Source organism: Ischnura elegans, chromosome 7 (genome assembly GCF_921293095.1).
Source record: "Ischnura elegans chromosome 7, ioIscEleg1.1, whole genome shotgun sequence".
Classification (NCBI taxonomy): domain Eukaryota; kingdom Metazoa; phylum Arthropoda; class Insecta; order Odonata; family Coenagrionidae; genus Ischnura; species Ischnura elegans.
Genome location: NC_060252.1, coordinates 65,526,079 through 65,553,385, shown reverse-complemented (window position 1 = coordinate 65,553,385; position 27,307 = coordinate 65,526,079). Strand labels below are relative to the sequence as shown.

The 27,307-nt window shown below is 38.4% G+C and overlaps 1 protein-coding gene across 2 annotated transcripts in view; it reads right to left on the bottom strand.

Annotated features, from left to right (window-relative positions):
- The window catches only part of LOC124161830 (AP-2 complex subunit alpha), an 84,484-nt gene that overhangs the window by 20,744 nt on the left and 36,433 nt on the right, over nt 1-27,307 (bottom strand). Inside the window, exons 3-8 of one of the 2 annotated variants that reach the window (XM_046538033.1) lie at nt 8,081-8,292; nt 7,832-7,920; nt 6,659-6,763; nt 5,491-5,722; nt 2,633-2,741; nt 1,095-1,245 (exon numbers count right to left, since the gene is read on the bottom strand). In XM_046538033.1, the coding sequence (XP_046393989.1) occupies nt 1,095-1,245; nt 2,633-2,741; nt 5,491-5,722; nt 6,659-6,763; nt 7,832-7,920; nt 8,081-8,292 (898 nt within the window). The remainder of the gene's footprint in view (nt 1-1,094; nt 1,246-2,632; nt 2,742-5,490; nt 5,723-6,658; nt 6,764-7,831; nt 7,921-8,080; nt 8,293-27,307) is intronic. The other variant, XM_046538034.1, reaches the window with a different exon arrangement.

The window sequence follows — 27,307 nt, the reverse complement described above, 5'->3', positions numbered from 1 at the left end:
ATCAAGGGAAAAGCTGTGGACTAGCAAGCAGCATCCTCTCATGGAGTCACCTTTAAGAGCACAAAAAATTGTAAATTCCATAAAGTGAACCTTCACCAAGGTTGAGGACATTTCCTCGGCGGAATTTAAGGAATACATGCTTCAATTAGAAATTAATAGAAACTATAAATTAGACCTAGAAACTAGAAATTATTAGAAACTAACTAATTAGAAAATTCTACACATTTATTCCTCGTTTACAATTTATGACTCAAAATTGTGATCAGTAAGCAACCCCAAATTAGAATAGAATTGAAGAGAAAACTAGAACAGATCCATTTCCTAAAAATCAAGTTGGTCAGAAAAAGTAATGATTTACAAATATACACACAGATAATTAGTAGAATTACGAAATGCTCGATAATATTTGGCTGGTTACACCAGAAAATTTAATTATTCAATTGTTTTGCGTGCATTTTAAAAATGCACTTAAAATCTCAAGGAGAATGCATCAAATGGAGTCTACATTCAAATGCGAGGGATTAACACATTGCCAAGGAATATTACGATATATCAGACTATATTACTTACACTTCTAACTTGTTTTAGGCTTGTTAGATGATTAATAAAAATAAGATATACAAGTAGGTTTCAGATATGCTTAGCCTGTGCTACAAAGATTTTGAAGACATTCACAAATTCCAAGGGTGCACTTTTAACTTATGTCATTGCTTTAGCTTTCATAAAAATAATATATGCTTTCGATTCATAGAGGAAAGTTTGAAAAGCCACTACAAATTTTAAAAAAATGAACCATCCTGCTAAATTTATTTCAATGAATAGCAATTTATATTTAAACCATTTACCTTGAGATTCATCAACTAAATAAATAAATAAATTATTTTTCAAACTTATTAAGATCAGAATTTACAAATTTCTTTCATTAATTTCCATTTCATTAAATTTGTTGTACAATTTCTTAATAAATGAGGGGTTCTAAGACATCTACTTCACACTCTTGATTATTTTCTACCATCCACAGGAATAAGCACAGTAATAGTTAACACTTCTTTCAACCACCATTAAAAATGATATTCAAAAATTAATTAACATACCTGTCATTGTGAATGATAAGGCTGATTGCTTCGAAGAGTACAGCATTTTTAGCATTTGAGTGTTGTACTTTTTTTGACTTGGGAGGCTCCTGTGCTTTGTTCAATATTGTTTCTAAACACTCATTCAGCCGACCACGAACACCAGGATCTTCTGCAAACACATTGCAGATCATAGATTATAAATGTAAGGAACATATTAATACATCCAGTTACGTTCACTAAGTTCTTTTCCTATTGCGTTATTCATCATTCAATGGAGATCACCTTGAATGGATTCCCATTTTAACACATTCCCTGCTGCGGATTTTGAGACGAATTCACCCGTAGCACCAAATGTCTATCTTTATTCTTTCATTTTAATACTTTGGTCCTCTCCATTTGAGCTTTTTTGTGCTTTCAGCTATGTGTGCCGTGTCGGTCACATCATATACGCATTGCATACAAGTAGCTGTGACCAACGGCATGCTATTCGTGGCCATAAAAATGACTCATTCATCGGTCATCATGATAGAAACGGAGTGAAGATGAAGTACATACGCGTTTTGGTCATTATGACCGAAGTGGCAGTGAACGTGTTAAGAGTCATGCAATTAATTTCAATTCATAAAAGAGGACTCAAGAATATGATGGACATTAATTGGGTAAAACTTAAATTTTTACATTTTCCATTGATTTAGCACAAATAAATGATATTAAAGGTAATTGATACCATGATTTACAACTTTTTGTACACCAGAAAGCCCATTATCCTCTATGGAGGTGGAAAATAGTTTATCAACCTTTAAATACCTAGCTAGGCCAAACAGGCACAGGGTATATGTTCAACTCGGTGGCTGGCAATGCTATACGAACACATTAATTTGAAGGTCACTTATATGTAAATTGGTATAAATCTGGTAGGGAAGCGTGGCCACTGGGAAATTAAATCTGAAGGAAAAAGGTTAAATAATACTTTTAAAACTCACTGGACAATCTGTGTCGGGCATTTCCCTTCAAAATTACCCAGTCCACTGATGTTAAGAGTGAGTTTACAATTACAGATACTCTAAAAAAATGTTGCATACCTTTAAGAATAATTTACAAATTTGCAACTTTCAAGAAGTAAAATCCATTTGGAAAAATGCAAAAGTGATTTAATGACAGGTATTGACCATGACACAAAATGAGTGATACATATTAACACTGGCAAGTTTATGTCAAGCAACCTTGTTGATTGAAGGCAAATTTTCAATGGAAGTAGTTAAATAATTAAGGTGGAAGATGCTCCAAAAGCATCAAATGAGCTTCGCGATTTCACTGTCATATGTGAGCCTTAAGGACAACAAAAAGGGAACTTAGGGTCATATCAAAAGACAAATAGCACAGTAACAGTTTGCCAAATTCTATTAAAGACAACACCACCTACTTCCTGCGGCCAGGGGTGATGTTTATATGAACGGGCCATAAACATAATGAGAAAACTGAGGAAACATTCATACAAAATCAATTACCGAGTACATATTTATTTCTTTTCCAATGTTTTTCAAAACATATGTTACCTGGTGGGGTATAATTCTGTAATAGCCTCAGTAGTTTTACAGACAGCCATGGTGCAGGCACAAAGTAATAAGTATAGTCTTGAAGATCTGTATAACTAGCAGTGACAATCTGAAAACACAAAAGAAGTTAATAAATCTCTAAATTATGCTGATATGAAGCTTTAAAGTAATTTAAATAATACAATAAATACCTGTTTCACTCACACACACAAAATTCACAATAGCTTAAAGAGACAATGCCCTTTATTTTAATACCTTCTAGAGAAGCAATTATATTTTTCAAGGCATTATTTTTTTCAGCAGGCTGAGGTAGTTCAACATGCAGTTCTTTCGCAAATTGCCCTGACCTGCCCTCCCACCCACTCTGAAATTCCCTCTTTAATTCATAATAATAACTATTTCCTTACATTATATCCACAAATCCTATTCTATTACTCTCTCTTCCCTATTTTCTTAAAATTCTATCCTCTAATGTGATTTTCAGCATCTTAATCCCTAATCTCCTTCCTAACCTTTTGTACCCTGATCCATTCTTCAGGAGCCAAAATGTGTATGTATCATCGTTGAGTAAAGCATAGTCCATAGAAAATAATAAGCCCTAGCCGGTTGATGTGCAAACTGAAGCCTTATAGTAAATTGAAGAGGGATGCCAAATCTGGGAGATGAGCTGGGGAAATTTGCAAAATGCCCCATGCAAACTCTGCATGGGGCATTCCGCAAATATCAGCAGAATGCTTAAAAAAAATCACTTATAAATTTGCTTCCTCTGCAACAACTTTACAAAAACATAAAAACAGGATCTACATATTAACCTGTAGCTAAATTCCAACATTTGTTCCACCATTCACTCAAACATCTTTCATGATATGTTGGGTACATGATGTGCTACCACTGTTGAAGAGCCAAATATTTTTTACAACCGTCTACCTGGCCTATGACGTTATGAGAATGGTTAAAGATGAGTCTGTTATGAAGCTTTACTGCATTTTGGGGTTCAATGTATTGCACAAGGGTGTTTGCAACTGATAACAATAAATGATCACCAATGACCATTGCTCTCACAAACCCTACTCAAGGCCAAACTGTCAGGAGTAAAACCCATGTCCTCTGGATTGATTAGTAGTGACTTATTCAGCCCCTACCAAAAGACTCAAGCAAGACATTGGACAAATGTTGCAGACAAACCAGGTGTGGAGTAACTAAATATACTCACACCAACGATGTAGTCATGCAATTACTTTAGCACTGATTAAGCGACCAACACGTGCATGAAATCAGGCGCTGGAGATACCACAGTGCAATACAACAAAAATGCCAACACCATACAAGTAGAGCACACAAGGGAGAAGTTTTTATGCGTTTACGGCCATAAGTACAAATTACACAAAAAACTGCAACATCAGAAGACCATTGTTCAGGGGTCAATGACCTGAGTGAGTTGATGGAGTGTTTTTTGTTTTGCTTTACAGAATTAAATTAGCTACTGAAGGATTACACAGACCACACCATTCCCCTCAATGCCCATATAGCGAAAGTCTGCAGTCTTTTCTCATCCATCTGATCTTAAAATGGCCAAACTAGAGTGCAAAGTTGCTTCCTTTCTACCTCCTCAAGTACATACCCAGATAAGAGGGAAACTTGGAATTCATGGACACACAGCAGGATTTAGATAAAGGAATAAAGCAGGTATGGTGACGGTCTATCCCCCCCCCCCCCCCCCAAAGCTATCCCACAATTGACTCAAAATTGAAGTATAACGGTGAACGGAAGATGCTGAACAGCAAACAATGGAAAAAAAACGAATTCTGTTCACAGTGCACCTGATCAGCTTCTGCACTAACCCTGCTTCACAAAAATGATTGTTTTATGTGTCCTTACATGCAAACACCAAAAACGTCACGTGAACGAATACCCCAGCAAAAAGGTTTGCATCGAGAGGATCAGACTTTGGTCATCTGCAAATTATAACAGATATAAAATATTTTCTCCCACTTTTAGTCCTAAACAGCTTAAGTTTTTATTATGTTATCAATTAATAATATTCAATGTATGATTTCTGTGATATACTTATATATGCATACATGCAATATGCATTACTTTCACTCCACCAGGTAGTAATAACCACTACTGGTTGAATATGATAGTTTTAAAATTTTTGATAGTTACTTTCTTATTTATAATAAATTATTAGCAAAAATAACATATCTAATTTAAAGCTCACCTAATTTGCTACGATTTATTGGGTTCCCAAGTAAAAAACATTCCCCTACCTATACTGGTTATCACCATAGCACCCAAAATTCTGCAGAATCCCAAATCAGGCATTGTCTAAGTCCTGACAGTGCTAGATTCAAGGTGCTCAACTGTATAATAATTTTAGATGTAAAATTATATTCTCATAGTCAGTGGCACAGCCAGGAATTTCGTTTGGGGGGGGGGGGGGGGGGGGGTGTCAAACCAGTGGAAAAAATTTTTGAAAAACGGGGTACTACATTATGGGTTTTAAACTAATTTTAACACTATTCCTAATCGAAAAAACTTCATTTTTCAAGGAAATCTTTCGTAAATCCATGATTTTACAAGATTTGGTTTTCTTTTGTGATGAGAAGTAAGTGTACTTTTATATAAACTTCATTTGTTAAAGAAATATTTTGTAAATTCATGATTTTTCAATATTTTGTTTTCTGTTATGAAAGAAAATAATTGTGTTTTTATATTATGGGGGAGGGGGGGTCCGGGCCCTTCCCCCTAGCTACGCCACTGCCCATAGTGATATACTATCATAAAATAATATTGCCCTAAAGAAAGCAGGATGATATCTGTAAGGAAAACTTAAAAATAGTCAAAATATTTCATACCCGACTAAGACGTGAGACAGCAAGACTAACGCAGCCTTTATATTCTTCGGGATTTTTCTTGACAAGTGCATCAATTAGCGACGTGGCTGCTGTAACAACACCCATATGCTGATCATTCAACAGATGAATAATTCTTGACGTCCACTCTCCCCCTGGTATGACCTCCTGACATGTTCGAAACAGGCGAAGCAAGCACAGCGCAGCACTCTGCTTCACCACATCCATCGTGTCCCTGAGTGGAGAATAAAGTTGAAAAATACATTAGTACATTGACAAAATGTTTTATATTATTTTTTAAAAGTAAACATCAATTTAGAAGTATGTTAGGAGAGCAAAAATATTGTACTTGAATCCCCAGACTGGGTCTTACGAGAGCTAGCAATAATAATCAGCATTTTAAAAGATCAATTAAATTTATAATTCACTTTTTATTCATGTATTTAAATATGATAACCAATAGGAAATTTCATTATTGAGTCATTATTCTATCTTTGTTTCCAGTAATCAGAAAGCTTGATAAATTGTTTTCAAGATCGATTTTACCGTACAACCGTGAAAATAGATGCATGAGATAGCTTTTAGAGTAATTCATTTTTTCTTATACATTTCAAAGGCCACTTTCTACTATAGCTCACACCCAAATAAGGAATAACATAACGTTGTGTTCATTGAAATTCAAGTTGGAATAAAAGAAATTTTAAAATAAAGGAAGGTTGGAAATCCATTTTTTTCATTTGTTTAAGTTGAAATACCAAATAATATAGCCATAAACTACTGTATTAATTATGCATCTCTCAAAAACTACACAAAATAAATATAGTAAAAATGCACTCATTTCTGATTAATCATGGCCTTTATATTCAACACGCCACATCACTAATTTAAAATTTGAAAAAAACAATTTTTAAAAGCAAATGAAAATACTCTAGCAAAATTTTATGACACACTATAATACAGAAATAATACTGGAAAAACTTTTAAAGCTTCTCATATCTATAATTTCTAGCTCTAAAGAACACTAGTGAATCACACATCAGCAACACATTTCACGTATAGAAAGATATTTCTGAGTTTTATGATAGATTTAATACTGTTGAAATCAATACATTCATTACATAGCATACACAAGTAATTTCACTCCTTCGTAAAGAATAAAACAAGCACTCACCCTGATACAAGGAGCTTTGGAATCTCATTCCCAAATGCCTCGGCCATCTCCTTGCTACCAATATTTGCTATGCACTGAAGAGCCAGGTTTACGTGAATTGGATTCCTAAAAAATGAAAAGTTAGAGTCTCATGAATTATGTTTGCAGAATGTAAAAAAAATTTTATTTGTATTAAAATAGCAAAAAAATTCCAAACAATTTCACAATAAATATAAATAAAAGAGAATGAAATGAAAATGTCAGCAGAAATAAAAGATATTTAAATTAGCTTATTGCAAACTATGAGTACATATTTTGAGAAAACTTCAACAGAAATGTGCTTTTGTCTCAAGTACTAGATAATAACACAAATGTGTGTGAAAAGTCACATATACAGCTTTTGACTGAATGTTGATTGTAACTGGAAGTTAAGCTTCCTAGTCAAGGTTACAATTTACAAGGTTCACCCTGATATCCTGTAGGTTTGCACAATAATTTTTTAAGTGCCAAATATTCACGACTAACATTTTGATCTAGCATAGGCCTTCTTAAAGTTCAATTTTATGATGTTTTTAAGCCATGCAAGGTTCCCCATTAAAATATCTAATTTTTAAGGAATGATCCAAGGAGTCTGGTACACCTGCCCTAGCCTAGAAACATTTCAAGCTATTTTTCATAGCAATTAGATAGCTATAAGTAGACTAAAGATAAAATACTAAAAAATACAGGCCTCATTATTTTTCAAACTCTTGTCAAAATTGCCCTGTTAAAATATTTAACTCTATGGCTACTGATAATTTTCATATTCTTTTAAACATACATGATTAGAAAAAAAATATTTTTAGTTTTATTTGTTTCCCTTAAAATAATGTACGATAGTTATTCACTTTTGGCTAAAATAATTTTTGGAAAAGTACGGACTTGAATTTTTTCTTCTTTATCCTTTTTCGAATTTTTCCTTTCCTTTTACATTCCTGGCATTCCTGAGATGTTCATAACTAACATTATAGACTTATTCCCTAGCTATAACTGATAACTTCGATTCAAAATGTATTACTCTGGCTGAAATCATTCAAACATCCAGAGTTGCAAAAAGAATGTGAAACACTCATACGGTACCGCTGTTGTGTTTAAAAATAATTATTAATACAAGAATTAGAAAAATACATGGTAAAAGAGTTAATCAATTTTTACCTAGATGATAAGTCATTCTTTATGCTCTGGATAATGAGCTTGATGAGGTCACTGTTGGTATTCACCAAAACTGATATGAAGAGATAACCCTGGAATTAAGAAATCAAAAAATTAGTTAAGAGAAAGCACCACATAATTAAGGCACAGAATAACACCTTAGCATATAGAACTTGATCAAACCAACAAATAACAATTAAATAAATCATGATTCCAAGTTCACATAGATAGGTTTAAAGAGAAGTAACTTACTATCTGTTTTTCAGAGTATTTATTGGATGAGAGTAGGTTAACTGCTTCCATATGGCCAAAGTCGATGTCATGGCCAAGTAAGAATATAAACAAAAGTTTGCAGACATATTTCTTCTTCTGGTAGCCATCTAATGTTTTGTCTCCTTTGAACTTACTTCTAATATTTGCTAATTCTTTGTTTATCCTCTTTATTTCTGCCTCTTTACTTTTGCCTGAAAAAGAAATGACTCGATGAATAAATTTTAAAGCCACACACACACACACACAAATACCTAACAATCTATAAGGGCTAATTCACAAACATGGCCATTAATGAAAACATTACTGAGTGGAAGAAGTATCGAAAAATTATACACCAAAATAAATGTATGGAAATAATTATCTAAAACATGGGGTCATTTAGACCTGAAAGACAGTGATTTTCATGCAAAATTCATCAATCGGTGAAATGGAAAACCATGAAAATTTAAAAAACTTTGTATCCAACTAATCAAAGTTTTAATGCAATAAATGATATTAGTTTTATATTAGTCTTTCTCTACCTCATTTAACTCAACAAATTAAAATATATTAAGTAGGTTATAATAAATTCCTGTAACACAATGGTATGCTAAAACAGGAATAAAACAATAGAGGAAAAAAACTCTTCAAAAATGAAATTGGTAGAACAGTTTCTGACTGAAATCAGTACAATATGGTAAGAGTTATTACAAAAGCTTCTAAATAAGGAAAAACAGTAGAGACTGAGTCGATTGAAAAAATATTCTTCTACCAACATCATTTGTAATTGTGGAGATGCTACCATTAACACTCAGCACTTCAATCCAACGATTAGTTTCGATAGGTGAGGGTCGAGCTCACCCCAGAACAAGTACCAGACATGTGAATTTCCCATATTCGAGTAAGTTATCATATAATTTCCCCTTAAGCATCACACCACGAGGATTAAGGTCAAGGGTGTCCAAACGCTTCACTTCAACTTGAACCCAGGATCCTTTGATCAGTAGACAGATGACCTACCCACCTGGCTGTCACTAGTCATGACCTGGCCTTCATTGGCACTACAGCCTTTAGTATTAGGCTAAGTATTTAGAGGAGGCAACCAAAATCTTGAGCCATTTGTCCCATTGGGAAAGGTAAGAGAAATAAGGGTGGAGGAAAACCCAGCGCCTACATTACCCAGCTCTTATCGAAGGGCGCCAGGAGCACCACAACTTAACGTCCCATCTGACGGACAGAGCTTTACTAGGAGTGTCCTCCATTAAGCACACCAGCAAGGATCGAGTAGACTCAAAAATTTCGATCATTGTTTGGAATTGAACCAGGGCCCACGAGGTGTGAAGACAACACACTAGCCACCAATCCAACTGGATATCCCCAGCAGCCTCTGCATAAGCCCGCTTACAATCAACATAATAAGCATCCTAAATTTACCATAGGTTCATTTGCTAAATTCATCCTTAAACGATAGCAACCCACATTACACGAAGATTGTGTGTGCGACTTTTCTCACTGCGTCAGGTCCGAGTCCGCCAATTTCATCCATCCAAGTAGCCTGCACATGGGCTAATGCTACCACACATTACCACCACCGTTTTTGATCGCAAAGGCGGAATTAACATAGGTCTTTCAACAAGTTCAGAGTGTACTGAACCACGAAATCACGCTCCCTTCCTGGACTTCCCACTTCAATTCACAATAAGGCCTATTCCCTTTCATTCTATCTAAAAACTCTTTTTCTCTTCCTTCTCCTCCCTCGTTTACCCAACATTCTACCCTCTAACACTGTTTTCAACATCCCCTTCCCGCTTTGTACTCGCTCCATCCATACTTTGTCTCCTTCGTATCTCATCTAGAATCTGCTTCTCCACACCCACCATGTCCAGCACTTCGACACTCCTCCTCCCCCTAGCCCACTTCACCTTCTCCATACCCGAACGCCTTCATTGTCTTCTCGTCATCTTTCTATAGCGTCCACGTTTCCGCTCCGCAAAGCTCTACAATCCACACTAGACTTAGGAGTCATCATCAAAAGTCAACAACCTTAAGATTGGTTTGACACAACTCTCCATGCCGCTCTCCTATCCGCTAGCCTTTCTATAGTCACGTGATCCTTCTTTTTTGCATTCTTCATAACCTCATGATGTAGCCTACTACGCTGTCCCGTCCAGAGAAGTCCAGCTGATTTTCCTCGATAAACTGAGGACATAAAAATATCCATTCCATTTCCTCATATAAATACACTCTTCCTTAACACAATAACGGAAACCGCAAACTCTCGGTTTCCCCCAGTTTTTCCCTGATTGAGTGATATGTGAGCTCCGGCAGAAATAAATGAAAGACCGGCATCTGTCGCCAAGAACGGCTTCCGGCAGTCACTACCACACAACGCCGAAAGAGAGGAAAATAATATAAAAATAGTTTTTCTTTTCCTTTTTAATCCCAGCGTAAGCGTGAGCGGATACGGTGAAATAATCGACTCTTTGGGCCGGCCCAGTGGGACAGGAAGGGGGAGGCAGAACAACGGAGGGGTAGGGAAGGTAAGATCGATGGGTTCCACGACACTTTAAAAACCACGGCCGCCCGCCCCCACACACAATGGGGGTCTACACATACGTAAAAGAGGGAAGAAGGGGAAGGTGAAACCCTGAATGAATTTCCACGACGGGAACGCCGCGGAGTCTTCCATTAGACCCAAGACTATAGTAAGAAGAGAACTCCATATACGGTAATAGATATTTGTTGACCTATTGATCTCAGATTCAGCATTATGCTTTATAGACTAAAGAAGGTTAAATACAACATTACTTCAGTGGAATATTTTTTTTTTCATTCTAACGTTTAATGGCTATATCTAAACCTAATCATAACGCATTTAATGGTAATCTATCGAATTAACTAACTCAGCTTAAGTTATTTTGATAATAATTTAGGTATTATCACAAAGGATATTACTTTATAATATTATTCATCATGACATCAATTACAGCTGTATCCCATATTAATATTTGAAAATGAGGGTTTTCACGGTTTCCGCCATATTTTCTCTCAGTTCCTGAATTTATGCATGAAAACCAATATCACATTCGGATTTTGGAAGTAAAACCTTATAAGCTTCCAAAATAATCAAGGCCTACATAAAACACGAAGAAAATTTTAAGTTTTGGCCATCCTTTGCCGATTTCCGCTCAAAACGAGGGCGAGCGGAGTAATTGCGTACACTTAAGCATTTTTATTTTATACCTTTCGATTGAAAACTTCAACGAAAGAGGCAACAAATATTATTTTGAAGGAAATTCGATTTCCCACCAATTCTTTGCTTCATTTTAGGAAAATTTAACTTACTTTGAGAGTTACACCTATTTTACATAACCCTTACACTGCTTGAACGCGGTGTAACTGTTGCACGGTACTGCCTCGGCATTCGGGACAATACCGTACATCAGTTGGAGCATTACCGCTCTGTGCGGTGTTGCCCCTAACTGGCGATGATGAACGATATTGCTAAGGCCGTGGGGGGGAAACAAAGACGAAGAATGTAAGTAATGTTAAGTTTTATTCCATCATCGAAATAAGTAAAACATAGCAAAATAGCTTACATTAAAATTAAAATAATACCAACCCCCTATCTTAGTTATAATAGAAGAGAGCTAACATAAAAATTAAATTAAATAAAATCCTTTTCTAGTAACGATTAAAGTTTTATTGTTGCATTAAAATATGAAAATCCATAATTAGTACAGACGAATTGACGACACTACGGACGAAGGACGTTTGCATTATTTAGGTGTTCCGATTATCGGGGTTCGCCTGTACTTGGGGAGGTACTTCTCACATTCAAAGGTCCTTCGTAATTCACATAAGTATTTTAATGTTCGAGTTGCACAAAAAAGTTATAATACTATATGGGGCATTGTCGGGCAATACCGTAGAACGCGCAAGGTGTACCCCCCTTACCTTGCGCGAAACTTTCCGACCATAGGCCATTTTAATAGGTGATTATATGTTTCCCTGAGCTCTGTGCCTCATTCATGAATTGGTAATCTCAGACGATGTAAAACTCCTGACTGCTGGTATAGCATCTGGGTCCCTGTGACATCGCTTGGAGTGGCATCGCATGGGCACCAATCTGCCCTTTTTCAAATGAGGTTAAAATTGACCATTGCCATTCGTCTAAACTGGGATTTTTTAAACCAAATAATTTTTATATTATGAATACACTAATGGTGGGTAAAGAATCGCAATCAATGCCTTTCGTTTTTTTGCTGAAGGAAATTACCCTATTATTTAATGCGTACCACGAGTGTCGGTCCACAGAGCCATCTTGCCTTGCACCAGGTGGAAAACTACAACGACCTTCTATTTCAACACGTCCAACTTCCCCTACATCACGCCTTGATCGGTTGAACATGAGTTATGCCAAGTTAAGTTGTTGCGAACAACGCTTTAGACTTCCGTAGTCAGCGTACTTCGTGAGATTGCATAACTTCAACGGGGGGAGGGAAGACCTGCCGTCTACAATAGCACTCCAGAGAGGAGGGAGGGAGGGGAGAAAATACCCTTAATTCAAGATAAAGAGATCGATCTTGGCCGAGGAGGAATGAACGGCCGCAGCGTCGCTCAACAAGTGTGACTGTGGAGAGCGCTCATTTCATCTCCACGGTCTCCGTGACAACGGCGAAATGAGGCGAAATTTCTCAGACGCCATAGGAATTACTGCTCTTACGGAGCACACGGAGTATTTATCGCTGGGAAAGATCTACCGGCTGAGGAAGCGTTTCCCCGAATTTTTCGAGCCACCGCCCCTAGATTCCACGAACCTTTAACCGCACCCTGTAATTCTGCCGCAGGCTACACGGGGACAGGGTCTTCACTGAACTTCGAACATTCACGCAAATAGATACGTCCCTTTATATGATCATACATTTATCACTTACGCAAACAGATACGTATCTTTATACCGAGTCACCATTGAGGCTGTTGGTCCCAAAATCAACCGGGGTCACATACTTCACAGTGGTGAATTATAGGGGGGGCGTCCCACGTAATTACTGGAGACATTGAAAATATTGTAACCTTATGGGGATTCTCTATAGAAAGTTTTCATCTCACCAGCTTAACGATGTTTTAATTAATAATAGCCGTTTACACATTGACGAGATACCCACCGCTAGTTATCCTGCTTCCCAAATAAAAGAATTCATTCTCGTTTAACAGTTTTTTCCCTATTTTAATGTTAGTCTTGACATCATCTTGAATATTGAAATTATGCCATTAAAAGGAAAAAAACAGTAGACATGGGCGTCAAACTGAGTGCAAGACCTATGAACCAGCTACGTGAGAAACTGCAAGGTGGTTGGTCTGAAAAGCATCGTGAGAAAAGCATCCATTGGATCCTTCCATTCCGTAACGTACTCTAAAATTAACCCAACTCGCTGGCAGTCAACGGTGTGTACATAACAAACCATTCGCTCTATTAATATAGAAGCGGGGCGTGTTCACTTTTGGCTCCACCGACTCAAGCCTGGAAGATCCGAAATGTCAAAGACGACACACGTCAAACATCTTCGCCTTAGGAAACCTCTATTCAGTACAACCACCAAATAAACATACTGGAAAGCAAAACAACGATCACAAAGATATAAGCTCTCTAGATGACAGTGCAAACAACCAAACCTTTCGAAACTGTGTTCGAATATAGACCCCATTAATATTTACTATAACATTGAATTAATGTTTTAACTACTAATTCCAGAGGTATTATATAGTGTATATGATAAGTAGGCCCTCAGAAAAATATAATGAATTCCCACAAAGAAATTGCTCCAACATTTCTTTTCAATCACGTCCCTCGGCAGAATGGAATCAAAGTTCTAAAAACGTCATCAAAATTTGTCAGTAATTAGTTTGGGCCGAACTTCAAGAAATCATTAATTTACCTAAGTTTTGCTTCAGCTTGAAGAATTCATGTGTATGAATGGAGAATTCAATTTAAAGACATTTATACAATTTATTAACTTGACATGATAATTAGTCTCATCGCTTCACGGCATCTTCCGCAAGGTGGAGAGCAAGAGATCAAAGAAGCCTCCAAGAAGAAATCAAATTACTTCCGGCCAATTTTTACGCCATCTTTGGAGATCACGCTCATACTTTTACCTCCATAAATGCTTAAATCCTCGGCTTAGTTAAAATATTCGAACCTTCTTAGCAGTCTTTTGTTTAAGCTTCAAACGGCGCAGAAAGAAAATACGCTTTTTGCTCTGAGGCCTGAAACTGATGGTAAGTTACTAGTAGTAAGAAACAACATATTGGTCCTTCGTGAAAAAAACTACACATTTATAGGTTCTTCCTCCTGTGAAATACGCACGAGAGCGCGCATGCCGGCTGCACAGTATCAGGCGGTAGATGGCTACACGTACCACGATATGTGGTCTACTTTAGGAACATTTTAATTTTGTCTCCATGTTTACGACTGATTCACCTCTAGCATTACTTGTGAGAGGATGGGTGAAATTCAAGTTAATGCATTATTTCAATTTCAAAAGCTAATTCATAAATGTAATAATCAAAGAAAGCGAAAAGGATATTGCTTAAACACCAAAAAATGTTTGTAAACTTATTGAAAAACAAACAGTAACAAACCAAATCGTAAACAAACACCCAATGAGAACCTTCACTAGGGCGAAGAGGCAGGTGGGATGGGCGTCACGAGATGTGGAGCAGCATTGCCTCATGCGCAGAAGCCAATACGCACTCTCGTTTAAATTTCCTGTGAGGATTCTTCTAGGTAACTAAAACGTGGTCCGTTCCAGCATCACCGGTCGAGGCAACAATGGACAATCTCAAACCGAATAACGGTTCCCTCGAGCATATGATCAAAAATCAAATCGAGCTCTCATCTCGGATGATTTCAATCACGAGCCAGGACTAGAGCAAGGGTCAAAGGGTTTTATAATGTAAGCGACGAGGCGACGGGCCTGAAAAGCGGGAACGACCCGAGAGGTCAAACCGAGGCAACGGTCCCGAAGGAGGCACGTGAGGAGGAGGAATCCATGCCACTTTGCCCACTTGCCTGCAAAATTACGACAGACCACGGGCGACTCAGATACAAAGCATATTTTGCAGGGCAGCAGCAAAAATCTGGCCTCGTGCTTAACTTTCTTGAGCAATGAATACGAAATAAACTCACTCAACAGAGAGCTCAATAAGCTCTGTAATACACTTTTCACTATTTAACTGCTTTTTATCATAAAATTCTTGCTGCCTAATGTAGCAAGGTATGATTAAATTTGTTTTTAGTTTAAAACAATTTTCCAAGTTCATGCATGCTACTGTTTGAAAGGTCGTCCACTAAGTATGTGCCTTTCTTCGCATCCAAAATATCCCCAGGTTATTTGTCTTCATAAATAATTTATCCTTATAAGTTTACAAGTTCCGGAATAAATTTCATTTAAATATTAACTGATCATTTTCCGTAGTCTCAAATTTACAAATGTTACCTCTTGATTCTCTCAGATGAAAAGTTTTTTATATTTGGAACACATGAATAAGTTGACGAAGTTCTAATGAATATACCCTGAAATTTTCAAGGTTATAATTAGATTTTATCATGAATAATTCACGGCGAAGTAGGACAAAATACGACCGGTGGAAAGGGAGCGATGTAGAAATCATAAAAGCAACTGAGTACGTGGATGCGACGTACTCAGTTACTGGATGCAATGGCAGCACGTACCCATGGGATTTCCAAACTAAAGCCAACGATATGGGGGGGGGGGGGAGTAAAAGGAGGTACAGCAAGACAAACCCCGGTCAATAAAAGATGCCGTTGCGTTGCCAGGACGCCAGCGTTTTTACCTCGGCGACTTCATTTCGCAAACTTGCAGGAGGATGAACCGAAACGGGGAGAAGTGAAAAAAATATCCCTGGGGGACAGGGGTAATCCGGTCGTGCTCTGCGACCACAAAAACTTAAACCAACCGCAGCATTGCCGTTCGCCGTGATCGTGGGGTTCGTCTCATACCTTTAACAGCTAAAGAAGGTATCTCGGCAAGGGTTTTGCCGTAACCTACACACGACGAACGCACAGGATACAGCTGGGTATGAAATCCATGCCAGTATTTCGGCGATATACCCATTCTATTTCAAAGCAAAGATATACTTACTAGCCTCTTTGAAATTCTGTCCGTCAACATCTCAACTAGATTGTTCACGCCGATTGATGTCGACGACGGGTTTCTCTCTTTACGAACGACTAAAGGCGCACATATAAAAATTTATCAATTATGTATAAAAATTGCATGAGACGAAAAATATAATATTAAGTAATTCTGCTTTCATTAAAAAAATGTTCAAAACCGCAACATTATTTAATGATAACCCTGTATATTCCAGGACGCTCATCGACTTCTGCGATTGGGACCAAGATTGAAATGGCAAAGCTTAGGATCGCGTGATGGATTTGATTGGCTCATTTTCACGATAGTGTTTCAAGTAATTTCGATTGGAAATTTTATTTTAATTAAACTAAATACTCACGAAAGAAGGCTATGTATCGGAATTTCGGCGTGATCATTCACTGTTATTATTTACTTTGCTAACTGTTTACATTTTTCCCGTAAGTATAGTAAGGAAGTTGCGTAGCCATCATGTCCGCTCTTTTTATATATTTCTCCTGACGGTGAAATGTGCTTGGTCAGAGAACAAAACCCGTCAGAGGCAACAAATTCAAAAATACAAACACATAAATTGGTATTTCTGCTTTCCTTTAAAAACCAAATTCAAAACCGCACAATTATTATCATGATAACCCTGTACATATTTACTCCGAGGTTTCATCAGGATCGTACCTAATGCATCACGACGCCTCATTCGTCAAGCATCCCCTTGAGGAGAACGAAGAGCATCCGCTTAGAAGATCGCCGCAATCAAGCGCGCACGGCTTGGCCACTACCCATTCGTCAACTGGCGATCGTAGAGACAGACGAGACGAGATGAAATAGGCGACAGAGCGAGGGATAGGGAGAGAGAGTGATAGAAAGGACGCGGTGGGTGGACTGCAGGACGGAGAAGGGGTAATAATAAGGACAAAGGGAAAGTGATCAGGGCATTGCTCCAAGTGACCGCCTAACCGAGCGGGAGGCCTTCCACCCCTCCGCTATCGTTAGCTCCTAACCCTTCGAAGCGATTTCATCTATTAATGTATCCCCCTCCCCTTTTCATCGTTAGCGTGGGCGACGAACGTCCAAGATGAACAACCACGCACCGTATGTCTAGGCTTCCAAGGCGTGCTTCGCGTTACAATCGCGACAAGGTCAACATCCTTTATCAACCTTTATAAAAATCTGCATGCTTAACTCTGGATTCCATAAAATGCATCACTTAACTACTCATAAAATGGGTTTATCCAAAGTGGGTTCGGATAGGCTTAACTAATTCAAGAATTCTACCGATTAAGGTTGGATTCCATGGTGTACTTAGAAAGTATTCTGGCAGCCTAACTCCCTTCATGTACTACCCTCTTTAAATAAGAGTAAGGCCAATTCTTTCCTCTCCCTTTCATTCTATCTAAAAATGCTTTTCTCTTCCTTCCTGTACCTAGTTTACCTAACATTCTACCCTCAAACACTATTTTCAACATCCCCTCCCCGCTAAGTATCTTCACCTTCTGTCTCCTTCGTATCTCATCTCGAAGCTGCCTCTCCTCACCACCATGTCCAGCACTTAGTCTTTTCTCCTCCTCACCGTCCACTTCACCTTCTCCATTCTTCTCCATATCCACATCTCGAAACGCCTCCAGTCTTCTATCGTCGTCCTCCCTAAGTGTCCACGTTTCCGCACCATAAAGAGGTACGCTCTGGATCACTCTTCCCTAACCTTTTCTTTAAACTCGAAAATAACGATCCTCCCAAATGCTCCTTCCTGTTCATGACCTTTGACAACGCAATTCTCTTCCTGATGTCCTTACAGCTGCATCCATTTTCCACTAATGCGCTGCCCAAAAAGTTGAAATGATCTATCTGCTCAAGTTTTTCCCCACCTACTTTTACCTTGAGTCTCAAATTCCTAACTCGCGATGCTTTATAAAACCGCATAACCTAGGTCTTCTCGTAATTAATCCTCATGCCATACTACCGCAACGCTTTTCTAGTGCATCCACAATAGCCTGCACCCCCCTAGCTGACTGGTCTGATCATCCACGGAGCTTAATGATTTCAACATCATTGTTGGAGAGACTTAATTCTCAGATAAATAAATTAAGAAAAAGAAGTGATAAAAACGAGGTAAAATGCGAGGGATTGTGGCTCAAACGGCACGAGTTGGGATTTAAATAACCCTGAAGAAAGCCGCCCGTATATAAAATTCACAGCAAATCGGCAGAGCGAGGATGGGAGAGTAGAGTGGAAGCCATATAAGGAATAAATCTTCGGGCCCCCTCTCATAAACCGACGAGATCTCCTCTACGAGAAATAACGTCTCGCTTTCAATAATTACGCATCAACAGACAAAGAGATTAGATTCGATATTTTTAATAAAATCGATTTATTACATGAGGTATACATTTTAACTATTAAATCGTAGGGTGTACGACGTTAGCGATAAATTACAATCCAGAAAATGGTCCTCCTAATGGCTGAATTTCAATTGACATGTTTTTCATGCAAGGTAACTAAGGCAAAACCACTTCCGGCGTCAAATGCGGAGATTTTCATGATTAATTATTGAAATAAGCTGGCGGAAGGGGAATAAATATGAAACTGGAACTGATAAGAGTAACTTTTGAAATAATATACGCCGTTTAACTTTTTCAGCAATCTCTTGACGAAGTAACTACCATAAAATATCGACAGAGCAAATACAGTTTTGGTAGTAAATAAAAACTATTTTCCATTCACGCATGAAGCAGGACCACCGTAATTTCCTCTATTTCTATTCTCAATCCGTAGCAAGAATACCATTTTTCGACAGATGAAGGGTCCCTGAAGTTAACGGATGCTTGAAATTGACTCCCTTACACAACTTCATATACTACATAAGGGCGTATCGACATGATTTATATCTAAAGACTGGCACTCTCAAGGATTGAATCATACTCGTATATACTAATTTCCTCAAGAATTTTATTTTCTGTCAGCACGTTTATTTATGGGGGATGAGATAACTTTCGTTTAGGATCGATTTTTAAAGGAAATATTTCATTCCAACAACATAAAATGCATTCCTATCCGTGGCGTTTAATCGTAATTAATAAACACCTTGGTATCGTGGTGAAAATGCAGGGACAGAATTTTTTTTTACTATCAGGAGTCCGACAAGGAAAAAGACGGAGTAAAGGGGAGCGCTGTGGCACGTAGGAAACGGCAATAATGTCCCTATTCGCGTGAACCAACCATGACTGACCGTTCGCTGCTTACACGTGAGGTCGTGTCGGGGTGGCACAACTGCCTGCCTAGGGAGAACCAACGGTGCATAACATGGAAAAAGAACACGAAAAATCACTGCACGGAGATCCCAAAAAAAAAATAAAAGCACCCGTGATATGGCGACATTCTTTCCATTCCTCTTGGTACTGGATGAATGTAATGTTTCGCTTAATGGAGTTGCAAAAATGTCTGTACGTAAATATACACTTTAAAAAATGGCACGACTACGATGGCGCACTATACATGGGCACCGATATTGATCAAACCCCTCATTTAACAGATATTTCTTTCGAATTGGCCCTTTTAGATGAAATATATACTGGATTAGTATGGGTTATTGCAAATACAAGAGGGATTAAGGCAAATTTTGCATGTTTAAACGAACTAAAACACATATCCATAATGGGCCTTATACGAATTTCTGTAAATTGTGGATTGCGAGTGCGAGTTGAAAATCAACTCCAAAATGGAAGCAATAACGTGGTTAGAATGGCTCCATTATAGCAATGAAGAGAATTTGTGACTTCCGCTATTTATTTAACACAGAACGACGAGTTTAGGCTGTTAAACCATCTTCAGATACATTTAATGTGCCTAAAGATGGCTTGACAGCAGAAACTGGTCCTCCAGTGTGGAAGTCACAAAGTTTCTTCATTTCCATTATGCCAGTTAAAGATTAAAAAGAAAAGAAAGTTTCCTTTTTTCGACCCGTAGACAACTTCTTAAGCTATTCGCGGCGAAAAATCGATGTCCTCACCCCTAAAGTTGATGACGTCATCGACCCCTGCTAACAGAGTTCGCCGCGTTCCAGCTGTACCTCGGCCTCGCGCATCGACCACACGTGTTTAATTGCTGTTTATACTCCTGCGATTCCTCCCTTCAATTAGCGTCCCTGTCTTTCAACGAGTTTGTGAGTCTAAACTGATATGACGTCAACAACTCATGAAGAGCGCACGGCTACTTTACCATTTTTTTATTAATATAAAAAGAAAATGAACGAATTAAACTTTTTCCGTTCACCGCAACTAATCTTTCCCAAATCTAAACTACCAAATGTTAGAAGCAGGCTTACAGAGTATAATAACACAATGTTTGGCAGAGTAGGAGGAAAAATTTTTCGTTAAGAGGGATCAGTTAAACCAACTGCTCTTAAATTTCGCAAGTTACGTACTCCATCTCTGCCTCATCCACGGGAGGGTGCGCATTTTCTGCTCCAAGCCGAGTCGATTGCACTAGCCCCAGAAGCACGAGCTTTATCAGGGAAACTGGCCGGAGGGGATCGCCCACCGACCTAAAAATCCGAAGAGAACACAGAGGGAGGAGGATCTATTCAGGCCGTGCGTTGTGGTGACACGCATCGCTCACGCGCCAGCACGAAATTCCAGCCGTGCTACCACGGATGACTTCGAACAAGACGAGCGGTGGGTGGCTAAATGAGCAGAAAACCGAAGGGATAAGCTGCCAAAGGGAACAATACTAATCAACACGACTGCGGAAACTAAAAATAAATTTATTTTCCGAGACAATACACCGCTTGGTTTTGATCACAGTATTTTGCTGATTAACAAATATTTCAGTAGGCGTTTCGCCTCTTTAACCCAGGTTTTCCCAGAACTTAGGTGACAAAATTGGAAGAAATGTTTGAATACATGTTAGATCTAGTGATGGCGAAGACAATGCCGTCTAACTGATTAAAGACTGGTGAGAATTTATTCGCAACGCAGAATCGCTCAATGCATTCCTACACCTGATGAGCAATATATTTATGAATGCAGTTAAGATCTTATGTTAGTTCGCGGGTTTCCGCAGCGATGAACGGATGACGTCAACACTGCCGGGCTGCGTCCTGCAGGCGAAACTGTTGTCGATTATTCAACAGCATACGCGGACGCAAACTGAAAATGTTGATGCCTTCAAATCTTATGGTAAAAATACGAATCTGAATTTCCAAAATACTGAGTATCAAAGGAAGGAGGCCAGCCTGAAATCCAAAAATAAAACACCGAGGTAATTAATAGTAGCGGGCGTAACTTGGTGGAAATCCATAACCGTAAGAGTAGAAGAAATAACAACTTTGCTATTTCCACGTGGTAATTTATTGAGACCGATCACGATTTAGTTACAGCGTCACACCCTTAACAATGTTACGCTGTAACGAAATCATGGTCGGTCTCAATAAATTACCATGTGGAAATAGCAAATTTATTATTCCTTCTATTCCTACAAAACACTGAGGTTTGCAAGTGTGCGTGGGCTCATTCTGCATTGAGACGAATCCCAGGAGCTTAGTTACCTACTCGCAATTCTAACAAGTAAACTTAACCCTAGCGATGAAGTTTGAAAAAAATATACTCTTTTGTCACAGAGTCAAGAGGAAGCCTAAATAAAAGACGTAAATCGTAGTCTGAAATAACGATCACCTGCGGTCTTTTCTTATCTTCATATCCAAGCGTCCACGTTTCCGCAACATTAAGATCTATCCTTCACTAATCACTTCTTAACAGCCGTACATAACGATCATCTCCTTAGTTCTTCACAATTCGTAAACGCCTCCTTTGCTACACCAACTCTTTTCCTAATATCCTTACTGCAAAATAAGTAAAATTGGACACAGCAATATTTCCACTGAGTTTTATTTTTGACACTACGCGTTTAGTTGCTACAAACAACATTATCAAGATAACGTTGTTTGTAGCAACGAAACGCGTAGCGTCCAAAATTAAACTCAGTGGAAATATTGTATTGTCCACTTTTACTTACATTAAAAACTTTCACCACATCGTGCCTAGCATCAAACATGACTTACTCCAAACTTCACTTCAAGAGAGTCATTGAAAATCCCTAAGAGAGTTGAAGGGATATCCAGCATAAATAATTTAATTGTTCACGTCGAGACATAAGCGCTAAAATATTGCAACTGCACACGCAATATGGAATAAATTCGAATTCAATACTGTCATTCTAAACACCCTATTCCCTCTATACAAAAGGTGTATTTCAATTCACCAAAAGTTCAATATTAATAAGCGATTTTAAATTTTATTTTTTTAACATTCAAATTTTATATAGAACACTTAACAACATTATTCTTTATTGCCTATTATGTTTTAATATTGAAATGCTTATTGCAAATTTAACGAGCTCAAATTTAAATTATTTTCCATTATCACTATCACATAAGTAAATTGGATCATTCAATGCATGAAAATAATGATGCAATTTGCCATCCATCATTAAACTCATAATGGAGATGTAAATTGTTGGCAACCTAAATGCATGGTTTATTCGGCACAAGATATCCAAAATCAGCAAAAATGAAAATGAAAATCACCATACCGCAAAGAAACAATAAGACTACAAAATAAAAATTATAATAATTAAAGCCGGTTGCTGGAGTACCCTAAGGAGAGACAGCTGACCCTAGATACGCCTGACTGAAGCAACTCACCACAGATTTTCACCGCGTCTCCTTCCATGACGCGGTCAATACCTCCCTCATCCAAATGCATGAATCTCCCCGCGAGGATAAAAAAAACGGCTCCGAATCAAAAACGTCGCGATAAAATATACGAATTTTCCAAGCTTGTAAATTCTCAAAACGAACTCGAGAGGTTCTCCCACGGACAGGATTCCATGGCAAGCCACACAGCCGATGTAATCAAAAGCGAGATCATCGTGTGCGGTAATCGAGCCTCGCTCGATTGCATTTTAAAAGCCATGACCAAGGATGGAAATGCGGGAAGGAAGTACGATTCAAAACCAGGCCATAAAAGGGCAGAGGTCACCCCGTCGCAACCCGAGAATCCGCGAGTAACATCATGCAACTACGCTGCGATGAAAGAGTAGGCAGGCACGCTTCCCTGCGGCTTTAAATGCCGACAGCGTGCGAAGTAATCAGAACAATTTAATTTAAAAACAAAGCGGAAGCGTGATGCACAATCAATCGACAATGTAAAGGACTGTTCCACTGAAAAATGAATTTATGACATTTCTCATTATAAATAACTTTTCCTCGAGTGGATACACTATTTTGGAAAAAGAAAATTACTTAATTTTTTAGAAATGTAATAAAATTTTACAGTAAATTTTATTTAAATTATTTTTCAAAGATAAAACCTAAAAACGACGGGTACGAAATAAGGCTGACAGACGACGTAGCAACTAACGACAATAAGCAATATTTTTAACCTCACACAAAATCCTCAGAAATTCCACATAGTTCTCAATCTATCATATACCTAATATCAATTATTACGCTGGCGGGTGCTTAAAGATGGTTAAACCCAATTTTAAAGGAAAAAAGAAACCTTATCCTGAAATTCTTTAGGATACCCTTGGAAAGATTCAGCTTCACCCTTGAATATCATTTAATTATGGAATTTTAAAAATCGCTACAGCTGAAAGAAGTAGAGGTAAATACGCAAGAAAATTGCTCAAATTTAATCTGAAAATGAAACGCATAAGGTGAAGTTGAGCATGCTCAGAGAAAATATATACCTATAGAGCATTCATATACTTCTGCCCTTGGGACCACACTTTAAATGCAAAAGCCTAGGCCACGTGATGAATCTGATGGGTAAAATTGGCAGACTGAGTAAGACGATATTTTGTTTCCATGTCGCTTATTGACTGAAAATTTTATTTCCATTAAATCTTATACTCGCGGTGAAGGAGAAATACAAGGATTTGTATAAAATCCAATCTTGAGTAGAGCAGATTCCTAGTAAGATGCCACATTATCTGTTTCCATTTCCCATCATAATATGAAGTTGGTGTTTCAACGTTGGCCACGGATTTTGCTTTCTTAGCAGCCCTCATCCGTGGTCGTGTTAACATATCCTCCCAATAATGGATAATAAATTGAGATTTCATAATTGGTTATTATCTTTGAGTATTTATTTTAGTAACAGGGTACGCATTGTTAGCCATTTATCTACGAATAGTAGTTTTGTTTAAAGTGTGTCATTTCGCATAAAAAGAAAAGTAAAGTTGAGTTTTTCAAGCATAAGATTTTTTTTATCAATTCAAGAAGTTAACAAATCATATCAAATAACCAATACCCAAGTCGTAACCATCAAAGAGTTTAAGTTACACCCTCGAACACGCTACACCGATTCCAGGATTATACAATAAATTTCAACGCCCAGACGCATGGATAAAAATTTCACCGTGAGAACTTATTTAAAACATATATCTTGTATGATGTGAGACAAGATGTTGTGGAAGTTCTTAATATTGGTAAAATTGGACATAGCAATATTTCCACCGAGTTATATTTTGACACTTCGCGTTTCGTTGTTTCTAATGCTGTTTGTAACAAAGAAACGCGTAGTGTCAAAATAAAACTCAGAGGAAATATTGCAATGCCCAATTTCACTGCTATTTAAAACAGCCTCAAACACAATATATCGAGCGAAACGAGATTCACATTGGAAGTGATCGTACAGGCAACGCGAGCGCCTAGGGGCGCAGACGCTCTGAGGAATATCAGGGGGCAGACTTGGATTGAAATGCACGAGGCTCAGTCGCCTCTGATTGGCATTAATGGGCAAGGGGGGGAGGTGACTGCGAATCAAGCCAACGGTCGAGCTACCATCATTACCAGCTAAACCGGCGGCCAAGTCCAACTTTAATTGTGATCTACGCACAGTGTATAACAGATGGACTGGTCGAAGATTCGGTCGAAAATGCAAGGCATTCCCACACGCGCAGTTCGTGCAACATAACGGCACATTCATCTTAGACATAAAAGAAGATGTCTTTTTGTCTGTCCGCTATGCATTTCCATACGGCCGTGCGGATTGCGACCAAAGTTAGTAGGTAGGTACATCTCATGCTCCAGAACCCCTTAGTGCTACTCTCGGTTGCGTTTGACACGTCCAACGTCGTTTTCCCGTTAAAGTATGTTACGTCACGTCATACAACTTATACAGCTGGTTATCCTGCCGGATAGGCACACCTCTTGACAAGCTCAAAGAGAAAAAGAAAAATTCTATGTGATCATGAAATACAAGTTCCAATTTTCCCACTTCTATAGGTACTATCCCTCAAGAGCAACACCGGAAGGCCTGCCAGTCCGTGATATGGGAACAATTTCACGGAAATTTTTCATGAATTGATATTTATGTTGAAAGAGAGATATTTCTGGGTCTTCCTCCTTGTCGAACAATTTCCTTGCACAATATTTCACCTACTATCCAGTTGGCTCTCTCACAAAAGAAGTCTCTCTCACAACGAGACTCCTCCAAATATTTCAACTGAACAAATTATTATCTCTAAATTAAAAGGCCTTTCGTCCATTAAAAATATTTCTTAAGTCTGAATCACACGATCATTTTTTTCCAATCCTTTCCGAGGGACTGCTTCAGCGATCGCTCCAATGATGGCGGAAAAATGGCCGTTTCACGGGATCATTTTCCACGATGACTCGAGGGATAGATCTCCCTTTTTTCCATCACTGGGCAGGTCCTTTTATCCGTCGCTGAAACCGTCCTACGGCCAATCAGAACGCCAAGCCGCTAACAGCGATAGTAACGTAACGCTAGGCATTTAACTGAATGAAAATCATAATCACTGGAAGTGAAGGAATAAGGATCGCTCTTTTGGTACCTGAAAACCTATCGCTTGAGCTATCTTTCCTAGGGACGGAAAAAATGATCGGTGCGATTCAGGCTTTAGCTACGATCCTCTTGTGTCACGTCATTCATTCCCTTCACTCCACAGCTATGACCTTACGATTTCAGACCCACACTGCCGAACGTATGATCTCCCTGACGCTCCAGACTATTTTTTCCCGCATCGATGGCACTCCAAACGTTTCGCTTTTGTTTGTCTTCCTCTCCACCACGCATGTTTCCCTCTTTCCAAGCTTCTACTACACTTCTCTCACAAGACTCCGAAATACGCTTCAATTCAACTCTGAAGAACCACTAGAACGAACTTCGCAAAGATGAAGATTTCAAGACTCCTTTCTTTCCGTGAGCAACTCTCGTTAATTCTTAAAAGCTTTGCGCGAACAACTTTTTCCGATACGATCCTCCATAGTCCATTCCCCACATCCGAATTGGATCACTTCAAATAATTTCTCTAGGTCAATCGTTCCACCAAAACATTAACCTCGCCTTTACCTTTCTAACGGAGCTGCACATTGATCAGAAGCTATTCAGTAACCCAGAGGTTTTCAAGTATGCTTCCGTGGACTTTGTGACGGTAGGCAGCGATTCTTCCGGGTTTCCTTCCGCGTTTTTCCATTTCTCTGTCCATATTTATTCTGAATGTGGGGACAATTTTTTTTATCTACATCCGTTAAAGCCTTGAACAATGCACAACAGAATGGAAGGTCTCGGGTACAAATTCCTTTGACATCCCCACCTCAAATCCTCGCTTAGGGACGCCATTGCGGTAGGAACCCCCTACGAGTGAATTCAAATGATTGTTGCTTCGCCTGGGGTCCTCGTCTATCCATGCCAACCTTAGGGTTGAATCACTGAGTGAATTAGTATACTTTAGAGAACTTTGGAGTTTAGACTCCCCGCCACTTCATAACACAGGCTACGTAGACTTTGGGTTCCCACCATTCATCCACAATTCGAAAATCCTAACAATAGGGTAGTTTCCTTCATCAAAGAAAACGAAACGCATTGATTGCGATTCCTTACCCACCATTAGTGCATTCATAATATACAAATTATTTGGTTTTAGAAATCCCAGTTTAGACGAATGGCAACGGTCATTTTTAACCTCATTTGAAAAAGGCCAAATTGGCGCCAATGCGATTACACTCCACGTGACGTCACAGGGA